Raw genomic sequence first — 13,793 nt, 5'->3', positions numbered from 1 at the left:
TAAGAAAGATGCTATTAAGCTAGAAAGAGTGCAGAGAATTACAGAGATGATGCCTAGACTCAACGGTCTGAACTAAAGGGATAGTTAGGACAGGTTAGGACTTTATTTCCTGGAGTGCCAGAGGCTGAGGGATGATCATAAAGGGATGTATAAAGGTACGAGGGGAATAGGTAAGGTGAATGCATAATCTTTTCCTCAGGGTAGGGAAATCAAGAATGAAAGGGCATAAACTTAAAAGTAACCAGAGGGGCAACTTTTTCCGGACAGAGGCTGATGGTTATATGGAACATGCTACCAGAGCAAGTAGTTGAGGCAGGCACAATGCTGTTTAAAATAAAAGACACAAAATGCTCGAGTAACTCAGCGAGACAGGCAGCATCTCTGGAGAGAAGGAATGGGTGACGTTTGAGTCGAGATACTTCAGATTTTTGTGCCTATCTTTGGTTTAAACCAGCATCTGCAGTTCCTTCAAACACTGTTTAAAATAACATTTGGAAGGTTGAGTGGATAAGAATAGTTTAGAGGTATATTGGCCAAACACAGGCAAGTGGGATCAACTTTGGAACACCTTTGTCGGTATGGATGTGTTGAGATGAAGGGCCAGTTTCCGTGCTGTATGACTAACTCATTAAGATTATTTGCCCGAGGGTGGGATCTGGGTCAGTATTGAGTTTGCTTCTCTTGCCAACAATCTGTGGTACTGGACCTGCAGGGAATCCATGTCTTATGACCTCACAAATAATGAGGACTTTGTATAGTGGCAATCTACTTTCTTTGCTTAAATATATGTGATGATCTCCAATTTAACAAAGCTGCTGCAACCACCATCCAGAATTCTAGATAATACATGAACATAAATGACAAGCCAGCGCTTATGCTTCACATCAGCCTCTCTCATCATCGTCATCCCCTTATCTTCCTTTCTAAACATCACCACACTATTTGCCTCAAGTACTCCGATGACAGCATGTTCTAGAGGCAATCAAAGTAAAGGTGTTGCTACTCAATACCACACTGAAATTGGAGAGCATCTTATGTATATGGTTCCAGCTTTGGTTAACCCTTGAAGTGCAAACCTTTTTGTTATATCTCCTCAATCAAACTCTTCACAATTGTAAATACCCCTTTTTAGCTCTGCTCCTCATTTAGGGAATAGGGAACCCTAATGTTGCTCAACCTTTCCTAATTGGCAAACACCTTCGGAGTAGTGACACATTTGGCACAATCAATTAATCTAGGTTTGGTGTCTGTTGGCACAGTAAAACCAGATAATCGCTTGTGCAAGATAAATTATAGCCAGGATAAATTGGGGAACCCCACTGCCCTTCAAACAGTGCTGGGGAATTTTAAGCCCACAGATCTCGGCTGAAACAAAGCATCTCCACAGGTACAACACTCAGCATTGCACAGGCGTAAGTGCAAGGGCATTTAGCTATGATACTAATGTTTTACCAGCACCAGTATAATTTGTGAATGATCACTGCTCTGCCTGTCCACTCGCTGTCTGGTCAGGTGTTGGGTGGGAGATCATACACTGACGGGGAACACCAGACCACTGCCTGAGAATCACCAACAACAAAGGCAGCTTGCCACATCTAGCACATTCCAGCTATCAGTCACATCACTGAAAGTAAGCATGCAGGCACAACAGGCAATGAAGAAAGCTAATGGCATGTCGGCCTTCATAACAAGAGGAGTTGAGTATAGGAGCAAAGAGGTCCTTCTGCAGTTGTACAGGGCCCTGGTGAGACCACACCTGGAGTACTGTGTGCAGTTTTGGTCTCCTAATTTGAGAAAGGATATTCTTGATATTGAGGGAGTGCAGCGTAGGTTCACGAGGTTAATTCCTGGGATGGCAGGACTGTCATATGATGAAAGAGTGGAGCAACTGGGCTTGTATTCACTGGAATTTAGAAGAATGAGAGGGGATCTTATAGAAACATATAAAGGTACTTGACAAGCTAGATGCTCCAGGAAACATGTCCCCGATGTTGGGGGAGTCCAGAACCAGGGGCCACAGTTTAAGAATTGAGATGAGGAAAAACTGCCATTTAGAACTGAGATGAGGAAAAACTTTTTCACACAGAGTTGTGAATTTGTGGAATTCTTTGCCTCAGAAGGCAGTGGAGGCCAATTCACTGGATGCATTCAAGAGAGAGTAAGATAGAGCTCTTGGGGCTAGTGGAATCAAGGGGTATAGGGAGAAGGCAGGAACGGGGTACTGATTGTGGATGATCACATTGAATGGCGGTGCTGGCTCAAAGGGCCGAATGGCCTACTTCTGCGCCTATTGTCTATGTATCTATGTCATGGCTGACCTTGAAATCTTTAAAAATTGTCATAAACCTGCTGGTGATTTTCCATATCGGAAAGCATTACTTGCACGATATTCACCATTTCCCCACTCTTTCCTTACCCGTGCATGGGCTCCGACTGTGGGCCGCTGCTGACCAGGTGACCGTAAAACGGGTTGGTTCTGGAATCCTGGCTGGTCTCCTCGGCTGTGGTGAAGTGATAGTTCATCACGTTGCCGATGATGTTGTGTGGAATCCCACCTCCGCGGTCCGAAATCCTGCAGCAAGGAAACACAAACCATGGCCTCAGCATGATCCGACACCTCTGACCATTACTGCTGCTCAGACTCCGATTCAGTGAGCAGAGAAACAGGCCCTTTAGCCCAACATGTCCCTGCTGGGTGTCGGTGAGTAAAGGCAAATTTCCTCTCCATTCATCGAAAATTAAAATCCGCCGGAAATGTAAAATATAAACCGATAATGCACTGATATTAGCAGGAGAGGTGGCATCTGTGGAAAGACAAGTAAGTTGAAATAAGAACAGAGTTAAAGTTTCAGGTCAGAGATCCTTCTGAATCAGAAAAATTGACCAGATGATGCCCAACCCCTGCTGAATGTTTCCAGCATTATCCACTTTTATTTCAGATTGGAAATGCATGGCATGCACACTCTCCCACCCTCCCCCCAACTGCCTTTATATTCTTTAGGATGCTAACAGCACCCGATAGATTGCACTGTGCCACATAGGATGCTTATGGTTCCACGATGTATGGGGTGTGTTGTGCACCGTGCAGCAGTTGCTGCAATTCTCTATCTGTTTTTGACGAGTATGATGCTCAAAATTACAAGCACAATCCACTTAACTCTTACTAATGCGTGCAGCCAGGGTAGAAAGCAATGTTTGCTTTTCAACTCTCCAACACTGCACTTTGTACAGCTTTTTCTGCTCAAGAGCTTTGGCCTTGTGATGTTTGCCTTTATCAACAGGGGCGTTGTTATGTACTTGGCGAATCAGTAAGACAACTGCTCACTTCATTACCCACTGAGTTTGCCACTTGCTGCTCACATTACCTACTGTTTTGTAAATGCAGGATGCAGAAACGATGAGACAGCAGTCCAACCGGGAAAACCATGGTACAGACCACTTAATCTCCTGGCAGTCCAGCTGAGTGGTTGTTCACACCCGAGGTTGCCCATTGGAAGCGCTTTAAACAGAAATATAATACGGAATAAAAGCAGAAAATGCTGACAATGCTCAACAGGACATCAACTACCGAGAGAGAAGTGGAGATAACCTTAAGAGTCTTTGACATGGAACTGGAATGTTAACTGTTTTTCTCTCCATATTCGCTGCCCGTCCTGAATATTTCCAACGTTTTCTGGTTTAATTTCAGATTTCCAGCAGAGTCCTGGCTCCCTCCTTCAGGGTTTAAGTTAAAGATTACTTCAGGTTGGAATATCAGATCCCTGCATGAGGTTTTGTTCAGCAGCACAGAATGTCTTGTATAACTTTTTTTTTAAAGAACGTCATCTTATTTTGATGGATTGAGCATTTTATCCAGTCTAACACTCCAGTACAGTCCTCGGGGATTTAAAATTGGCCGGGACATCACTTCTTTTGAGTCGTTACACCAGGAGCTCCTCTCAGATGAATGGAAAAAGATCTAACGACGTCATTCAAAGGGGAGTGAGTGGTGCCTGGCCCGTCTGCTTAAATCCACAGATTTGTGGGATGACTGACTTGCGAGTATCAATGCTCACATTAGCAGCTACAATTCCCAGCGTTCCGACAGTTTACATGACAACCTTTGGTCACAAATTATGCAGGTTTGCAGCAGAACACAGGAAGTGGGTTGCTTTGTGGAGACCCTCAGGATTCAGCTGCTCTCTAAGAAAGTGTCAGCTGGTGGCTGCTCCCTTCAGAAAAATCTCTCGATGTGTTTCCCATGATTTAGTCTGGATCCGTGGCCATACATCCAGCAGTCCACATTACATTCAGTTATTTTAACATTGGAGCCAAAGTGTTTGGCTGGGTTTATTCGGTTAGCAAAAAGTTACTGCAGAAACGGGAATGAAAATGAGTGAAACAAAAAGCACTGCTAAGCATGTTCACCATCTTGATAATGTTGTTAATTTATTTTGTTTTGATCTGTTATTTTGCAACGCAATAGCTGGGTAATGAGCTGCCCCCAATGAGAAGCTCGGCACAGTGCCAGCTAGGATATTCCTTGCCAGAACACACACCCTATCGCAAAATTCAATATTCAAAGCCAGCAACCGCTGAAGATAATCTACAGCTTTCCAATGATATGCCTGGTCACACATTAATCTTAAGTCAGCCGACTGTTGTGAAATTAACCTTGTAATATCAAACTTTTATCCACAACAACAAACTTTTGCATTGTTGAGGGCTGACAATATCTATCTATCTATCTATATATACTATTAAAACTCAGATCTTGTATATATATTTTTTTTGGGTTTGACCTGAATTATTTGATATGTTCGCGCGTAACAGCGATTGCGGAAAACCGGTGAACAGTAGCGTGATGGTTTTCGCACCGCCTTAATCGCCAACCTCCCAAACGACCGGCCGTGATATTTTCATTTGCTTTGGTCGCGTGTTTTTTAAGTTACAGAGGTTTTAAAGCGCTGCCCCCCCCCCCCCCCCCCTTTTCAGGGGGGCGCTGCGGTGCAGATTCAGCCTTCAGCTTGAGCCTTCAGCTTGTGACGGCTACATTGTTTCAAAAAGTTTCCAGATTAAGCCTTCAGCTTGTGACGGCTACATTGTTTCGAAAAGTTTCCCAAAAAGCACTTTCCAGATCACTGCTTGTTTTAAAGTAGTTTTTTTTGTTATTGCAAGTCACTTGACATACACAGATCAGGAGGACGGGCCCAACAGGCACACTTGGAGAGTGCTGATTGTTTTAAAGTAGTCTTTTTTGTTATTGCAAGTCACTTGACATACACAGATCAGGAGGACGGGCCCAACGGGCACACTTGGAGAGTAAGAGTGGGGCTGGGGGAGGAGAGAATGGGGGGTGTGGGGACGGGCCCAACGGGCCCGCTTTGCTAGTCTTATCTATATACTACTAAAACTCAGATCTTGTGTTATATATATATATAACACTGATGTCGGCTGAATACGGCAATTCCGGCAAAACGGTGAACCGTAGCGCCACGATTTTTGTACCGCCTTAATCAGCATGCGGTTCGCTGCTGGAAAATGATATTTTTATTTAATTCGGACGCATATTTTTTAAGTTACAGAGGTTTAAAAGTGCTGCCCCCCCTGATTTATCGAAGTTTTGACAGAAGGGGGGCGCTGCGGTGCGGATTGTGATGTCACAATCCCCCTGTGAGATGGACTCGAGCTGACCCCCCTTCCCCCCCCCCAGCGGTATTCAGCGTGTGACGTCACAATGCCCCTGTGCTACATTGTTGCGAAGAGCTGTCAAGTCAAGTCCATTTTATTTGTATAGCACATTTAAAAACAACCCACGTTGACCAAAGTGCTGTACATCTGATTAGGTACTAAGGAAAAAATGAAACATACAGTGGCACGCAAACAGTTCACAGCGCCTCCTCAATGAGCCTCAAACGCTAGGGAGTAGAAATAGGTTTTGAGCCTGGACTTAAAGGAGTCGATGGAGGGGGCAGTTCTGATGGGGAGAGGGATGCTCTTTCCACCCTCCCCCTCTCTCCCTCCCCCCTCCCCCCTTTCCCCCCTCCCCCCCTTTCCGCCCTCCCCTTCCACCCTCCCCTCCCCTCCCCCCTCCCTCCCCCTTCCCTCCCCCCACTCCCCTTCCCCCTTCCCCCTCCCCTCCTCCCTCCACACCTCCCTCCTCCCCCCCTTCCCTCCCTCCCCTTCTCCCGGTTACAATGTAAACCCTACGAGGACGGGCACAATGGGGAAAGAGGGGTACTGGGAAAAGGGGAGGTCCCCCTCCCTCCGCCCTTCCCCTCCCCCCCCCTCCCCCTCTCTCCCTCCCCCTCCCCCTCTCTCCCTCCCCCCTTCCCCCCCTCCCCTTCCCCCCCTCCCCTCCCCTACCCCCTCCCTCCCCCTCCCCTCCTCCCTCCACACCTCTCTCTCTCCCCCTTCCCTCCCTCCCCTCCTCCCGGTTACAATGGAAACCCTACGAGGACGGGCCCAACGGGCACACTTGAGATGGGTGCTACAGTGAGAAGCACTATGTGACCGCGAATGTTTCAAAACAAGCACTTAAAAAGCACTTATCTCTTTTTAAAGTATATTTTTTTATTGCAAGTCACTTAACATACACAGATCAGCATTGGGCCCATATGCTCGTGGGCCACCGGGGCAAGTGTTTCGAAAAAAGCACTGAGAGTGTGTATGGGGAGAGAGAGAATGGGGGGGGGGGTCTGTGAATGGGGACTGGGGACAACAGGGGTCGTTGCGGAGGGGGCTTGGTGGTGGGGGAAAGAGGGGTACTGGGAAAAGGGGAGGTCCCACTTCCCCCATCAACCCCTTCCTCCCCCCTCCTTCCCACCTCCATCCCCACTCCCTCCCCCCCTCCCTCCCCCCTCAATCCCAACCTCCATCACCACTCAGCCCCTAACTCCCCCCCCCCTCCTTCCCTCCATCCCACCCTCCCCCACTCCCTCCCCCCTCCCTCCACCATTCCATCCCTCTCCCCCTCCCCCCTCCTTCCACCATCCCTCCACCCCTCCCGGTTACAATGGAAACCCTACAGGGACGGGCCCAACGGGGAAAGAGGGGTACTGGGAAAAGGGGAGATCCCCCTCCCTCCCCCCTTCCCCCTCCCTCCCCCCTCCCCCCCCTCCCCTCTCCCCCTCCCTCCCCCTACCCCTTCACTCCCCCCTTCCCCCCTCCCCTCCCTCCCCCCTCCTCCCTCCCTCCCCCTTCCCTCCCTCCCCTCCTCCCGGTTACAATGGAAACCCTACGAGGACGGGCCCAACGGGGAAAGAGGGGTACTGGGAAAAGGGGAGATCCCCCTCCCTCCCTCCCCCCTCACTCCCCCTTACCTCCCCCCTACCCCCCTCCCTCCCCTCTCCCTCCCTCCTCCCCCCTTCCCCCCTCCCCTCCCCCTCCCCTCCCCTCCTCCCTCCACACCTCCCTCCTCCCTCCCTCCCCCTCCCCTCCCTCCCCTCCTCCCAGTTACAATGGAAACCCTACGAGCACGGGCCCAATGGGGAAAGAGGGGTACTGGGAAAAGGGGAGGTCCCCCTCCCTCCCCCCTCACTCCCTTCTCCCTCCCCCCTCCCTCCCCCTCCCCTTCCCCCCTCCCTCCCCTCTCCCCTCCCTCCCCCTCCCCCCTACCCCCTTCCCTCCCCTCTCCCTCCCTCCCTTCCCCCCTCCCCTCCCCCCCTCCCTCCCCCTCCCCTCCCCCCTCCACACCTCCCTACTCCCTCCCTCCCCCTTCCCTACCCCCACTCCCCTCCCGGTTACAATGGAAACCCTACGAGGACGGGCCCAACGGGCACACTTGTTCTAGTATACTATTAAAACTCAGATGTTGTATCTATATATATATATTCCACTGATGTCGGCTGAATACGGCAATTCCGGCAAAACGGTGAACCGTAGCGCCACGATTTTTGTAACGCCTTAATCAGCATGCGGTTCGCTGCTGGAAAATGATATTTTTATTTAATTCGGACGCATATTTTTTAAGTTACAGAGGTTTAAATGTGCTGCCCCCCCTGATTTATCGAAGTTTTGACAGAAGGGGGGCGCTGCGGTGCGGATTGTGATGTCACAATGCCCCTGTGAGATGAACTCGAGCTGACCCCCCCTTCCCCCCCCCAGCGGTATTCAGCGTGTGACGTCACAATGCCCCTGTGCTACATTGTTGCGAAGAGCTGTCAAGTCAAGTCCATTTTATTTGTATAGCACATTTAAAAACAACCCACGTTGACCAAAGTGCTGTACATCTGATTAGGTACTAAGGAAAAAAATGAAATATACAGTACACGCAAACAGTTCACAGCGCCTCCTCAATGAGCCTCAAACGCTAGGGAGTAGAAATAGGTTTTGAGCCTGGACTTAAAGGAGTCGATGGAGGGGGCAGTTCTGATGGGGAGAGGGATGCTCTTTCCACCCTCCCCCTCTCTCCCTCCCCCCTCCCCCCTCCCCCCCTTTCCGCCCTCCCCTTCCCCCCCTCCCTCCCCTCCTCCCTCCTCCCTCCCTCCCCCTTCCCTCCCTCCCCTCCTCCCGGTTACAATGGAATCCCTACGAGGACGGGCCCAACGGGGAAAGTGGGGTACTGGGAAAAGGGGAGAGCCCCCTCCCTCCCCCCTTCCCCCTCCCTCCCCCCTCCCTCCCCCTCCCCCCTACCCCCCCTCCCCCCTCCCTCCCCCTACCCCCTCATTCCCCCCTCCCCTCCCCCCCTCCCTCCCCTCCTCCCTCCACACCTCCCTCCACACCTCCCTCCTCCCTCCCTCCCCTCCTCCCGGTTACAATGGAAACCCTACGAGGACGGGCCCAACGGGGAAAGAGGGGTACTGGGTAAAGGGGAGGTCCCCCTCCTCCCCCCTTCCCCCCTCCCCTCCCCCTCCCTCCCCCTACCCCCCTCCCTCCCTCCCCTCTCCCTCCCCCTACCCCCTCCCCTCCCCCCTCCTTCCCCATCTCCCTCCACACCTCCCTCCTCCCTCCACACCTCCCTCCTCCCTCCCTCCCCCTTCCCTCCCTCCCGTCCTCCCGGTTACAATGGAAACCCTACGAGGACAGGCCCAACGGGGAAAGAGGGGAACTGGGAAAAGGGGAGGTCCCCCTCCTTCCCCCCTTCCCCCCTCCCCTCCCCTCCCAAACAGTTCACAGTACCTCCTCAATTAGCCTCAAAAGCTAGGGAGTAGAAATAGGTTTTGAGCCTGGACTTAAAGGAGTCGATGGAGGAGGCAGTTCTGATGGGGAGAGGGATGCTCTTTCAACCCTCCCCCCTCCCCCCCTCCCCCCTTTCCGCCCTCCCCTTCCCCCCCTCCCTCCCCTCCTCCCTCCTCCCTCCCTCCCTTCCTCCCGGTTACAATGGAAACCCTACAAGGACGGGCACAACGGGGAAAGAGGGGTACGGGGAAAAGGGGAGGTCCTCCTCCCTCCCCCCCTTCCCTCTCCCCTTCCCCCCTCCCCCTTCCCCCCTCCCCTCCCTCCCTCCCCCCTCCCTCCCCCCCTCCCTCCCCCCTACCCCCTCCCTCCCCTCTCCCTCCCCCCTCCCCTCCCATCCCACAACGGGTAAAGAGGGGTACTGGGAAAACAGGTGGTCCCCCTCCCCCAACCCTCCCCCTTTCCTCCCCGCCTCCCGGTTACAATGGAAACCCTACGAGGACGGGCCCAACGGGCCCACTTGGTCTAGTATACTATTAAAACTCAGATCTTGTGTTAAATTTATATATATGTATCTGTGATTTCGCTGATTACGGCAAAACGGTCAACCGTAGCGCCACGATTTTTGCACCGCCTTAATCACCACACTGACAGCTGCTGGAAAATGATGTTTTTATTTAATTCGGTCGCATATTTTTTAAGTTACAGAGGTTTTAAAGCGATGCCCCCCCCCCTTATTGAAGTTTCTATAGGGGGCGCTGCGGTGCGGCTGTGCTCAGTACGCATGCGCGGCATCTCCTCACTTGTACATATATTTCACTGATTCGGCTGATTACGGCAAAACGGTAAACCGTGGCGCCACAATTTTTGCACCGCCTAATCACACCGCTGGACGCTTGCCGAAAATGATTTTTTTATTTAATTCGGTCGTTTATTTTTTAAGTTACAGAGGTTTAAAAGTCAGAATATTTTTCCTCTCAGTTATTTCGGTTGATTTCGGCAAAAACGGTGAATAGTAGCGGCACGATTATTGCACCGCCTTAATCACCACGCTGAACGCTGCTGGAAAATGATTTTTTTATTTGATTCGGTCTCGTATTTTTTAAGTTAGAGGTTTTAGTAAAAAAAAAAAAAAAAAAGTTTCTTCAATTGCCTTCAGCGTGTGACGTCAAAAAACTCGCCCAACCCCCCTCCTACTGATTTATTGAAGGCTTTCAGCGTGGCACCTCTCCTCTCCCATTGCTTCTCTCCTCTCTCCCAAAATGATGCTAAGAGTATGTCTGGGAGAGAGAAAATGGGGGGGGGGACTGAGAATGGGGACCGGGGAGTGGGACTCCGCCGAAGGGGAGGGTGTGTGGAGAGTAAGAGTGGGGCTGGGGGAGGAGAAAATGGGGGGTGTGGGGACGGGCCCAACGGGCCCGCTTTGAACGGGCACACTTGTTCTAGTCTATCTATCTATCTATCTATATACTATTAAAACTCAGATCTTGTTTATATATTTTTTTTGGGTTTGACCTGAATATATCGTATATTTATACGTAACAGCGATTGCAGCAAAACGGCGGACCGTAGCACGACGGTTTTTGCACCGCCTCAATCGCCAATCTCGCGCTCGCTCGGCCGTGATATTTTCATTTAATTTGGTCGCGTGTTTTTTAAGTTACAGAGGTTTTAAAGCGCTGCCCCCCCATTTTTCAGGGGGGCGCTGCGGTGCAGATTTAGTTTTCAGCTTGTGGCTTGTGACGGCTACATTTGTTTCCAAAAGTTTCCAGAAAAGGATTTAGTTTTCAGCTTGTGACGGCTACATTGTTTCGAAAAGCTTCCAAGTAGTCTTTTTTGTTATTGCAAGTCAAGTCAAGTCAAGTCAAGTCAGTTTTATTTGTATAGCACATTTAAAAACAACCCACGTTGACCAAAGTGCTGCACATCTGATTAGGAAAAAAAAAAAAAAGAAGGCTATAGTGGTCACTTGACATACACAGATCAGGAGGACGGGCCCAACGGGCACACTTGGAGAGTAAGAGTGGGGCTGGGGGAGGAGAGAATGGGGGGTGTGGGGACGGGCCCAACGGGCCCTCTTTTGAACGGGCACACTTGTTCTAGTCTATATACTATTAAAACTCAGATCTTGTTTATATATATTTTTTGGGTTTGACCTGAATATATCGTATATTTATACGTAACAGCGATTGCAGCAAAACGGCGGACCGTAGCACGACGGTTTTCGCACCGCCTCAATCGCCAATCTCGCGCTCGCTCGGCCGTGATATTTTCATTTAATTTGGTCGCGTGTTTTTTAAGTTACAGAGGTTTTAAAAACAACCCACGTTGACCAAAGTGCTGCACATCTGATTAGGAAAAAAAAAAAAAAAGACAGTTATAGTGGTCACTTGACAGACAGAAAAGGATTTAGTTTTCAGCTTGTGACGGCTACATTGTTTCGAAAAGTTTCCAGAAAAGCACTGATTGTTTTGTTATTGCAAGTCAAGTCAAGTCAAGTCAAGTCAATTATATTTGTATAGCACATTTAAAAACAACCCATGTTGACCAAAGTGCTGCACATCTGATTAGGAAAAAAAAAAAAAAAGAAGGCTATAGTGGTCACTTGACATACACAGATCAGGAGGACGGGCCCAACGGGCACACTTGGAGAGTAAGAGTGGGGCTGGGGGAGGAGAGAATGGGGGGTGTGGGGACGGGCCCAACGGGCCCTCTTTTCTAGTATACTATTAAAACTCAGATCTTGTTTATATATTTTTTTTGGGTTTGACCTGAATATATCGTATATTTATACGTAACAGCGATTGCAGCAAAACGGCGGACCGTAGCACGACGGTTTTCGCACCGCCTCAATCGCCAATCTCGCGCTCGCTCGGCCGTGATATTTTCATTTAATTTGGTCGCGTGTTTTTTAAGTTACAGAGGTTTTAAAGCGCTGCCCCCCCATTTTTCAGGGGGGCGCTGCGGTGCAGATTTAGTTTTCAGCTTGTGGCTTGTGACGGCTACATTTGTTTCCAAAAGTTTCCAGAAAAGGATTTAGTTTTCAGCTTGTGACGGCTACATTGTTTCGAAAAGCTTCCAAGTAGTCTTTTTTGTTATTGCAAGTCAAGTCAAGTCAAGTCAAGTCAGTTTTATTTGTATAGCACATTTAAAAACAACCCACGTTGACCAAAGTGCTGCACATCTGATTAGGAAAAAAAAAAAAAAGACAGTTATAGTGGTCACTTGACAGACAGAAAAGGATTTAGTTTTCAGCTTGTGACGGCTACATTGTTTCGAAAAGTTTCCAGAAAAGCACTGATTGTTTTGTTATTGCAAGTCAAGTCAAGTCAAGTCAAGTCAATTATATTTGTATAGCACATTTAAAAACAACCCATGTTGACCAAAGTGCTGCACATCTGATTAGGAAAAAAAAAAAAAAAAAGGCTATAGTGGTCACTTGACATACACAGATCAGGAGGACGGGCCCAACGGGCACACTTGGAGAGTAAGAGTGGGGCTGGGGGAGGAGAGAATGGGGGGTGTGGGGACGGGCCCAACGGGCCCTCTTTTCTAGTATACTATTAAAACTCAGATCTTGTTTATATATTTTTTTGGGTTTGACCTGAATATATCGTATATTTATACGTAACAGCGATTGCAGCAAAACGGCGGACCGTAGCACGACGGTTTTCGCACCGCCTCAATCGCCAATCTCGCGCTCGCTCGGCCGTGATATTTTCATTTAATTTGGTCGCGTGTTTTTTAAGTTACAGAGGTTTTAAAGCGCTGCCCCCCCCATTTTTCAGGGGGGCGCTGCGGTGCAGATTTAGTTTTCAGCTTGTGGCTTGTGACGGCTACATTTGTTTCTAAAAGTTTCCAGAAAAGGATTTAGTTTTCAGCTTGTGGCGGCTACATTGTTTCGAAAAGCTTCCAAGTAGTCTTTTTTGTTATTGCAAGTCAAGTCAAGTCAAGTCAAGTCAGTTTTATTTGTATAGCACATTTAAAAACAACCCTCGTTGACCAAAGTGCTGCACATCTGATTAGGAAAAAAAAAAAAAAGACAGTTATAGTGGTCACTTGACAGACAGAAAAGGATTTAGTTTTCAGCTTGTGACGGCTACATTGTTTCGAAAAGTTTCCAGAAAAGCACTGATTGTTTTGTTATTGCAAGTCAAGTCAAGTCAAGTCAAGTCAAGTCAATTATATTTGTATAGCACATTTAAAAACAACCCATGTTGACCAAAGTGCTGCACATCTGATTAGGAAAAAAAAAAAAAAAAGAAGGCTATAGTGGTCACTTGACATACACAGATCAGGAGGACGGGCCCAACGGGCACACTTGGAGAGTAAGAGTGGGGCTGGGGGAGGAGAGAATGGGGGGTGTGGGGACGGGCCCAACGGGCCCAACGGGCCCTCTTTTCTAGTATACTATTAAAACTCAGATCTTGTTTATATATATTTTTTGGGTTTGACCTGAATATATCGTATATTTATACGTAACAGCGATTGCAGCAAAACGGCGGATCGTAGCACGACGGTTTTCGCACCGCCTCAATCGCCAATCTCGCGCTCGCTCGGCCGTGATATTTTCATTTAATTTGGTCGCGTGTTTTTTAAGTTACAGAGGTTTTAAAGCGCTGCCCCCCCCCCTTTTTCAGGGGGGCGCTGCGGTGCAGATTTAGTTTTCAGCTTGTGGCTTGTGACGGCTACATTTG

At 49.0% G+C, this 13,793-nt stretch overlaps 1 protein-coding gene across 1 annotated transcript in view; it reads right to left on the bottom strand.

Annotated features, from left to right (window-relative positions):
- bckdk (branched chain ketoacid dehydrogenase kinase) overlaps nucleotides 1-13,793 on the bottom strand; it is a 68,929-nt gene that overhangs the window by 2,747 nt on the left and 52,389 nt on the right. Inside the window, exon 10 of the mRNA XM_078422497.1 lies at nucleotides 2,417-2,572. Within this exon, the coding sequence (XP_078278623.1) occupies nucleotides 2,417-2,572 (156 nt within the window). The remainder of the gene's footprint in view (nucleotides 1-2,416; nucleotides 2,573-13,793) is intronic.

The sequence above is a fragment of the Rhinoraja longicauda genome, chromosome 26 (genome assembly GCF_053455715.1).
Source record: "Rhinoraja longicauda isolate Sanriku21f chromosome 26, sRhiLon1.1, whole genome shotgun sequence".
Classification (NCBI taxonomy): Eukaryota; Metazoa; Chordata; class Chondrichthyes; order Rajiformes; family Arhynchobatidae; genus Rhinoraja; species Rhinoraja longicauda.
The sequence above is the reverse complement of the archived record's forward strand: the minus strand, read 5'-3'. Positions and strand labels throughout refer to the sequence as shown.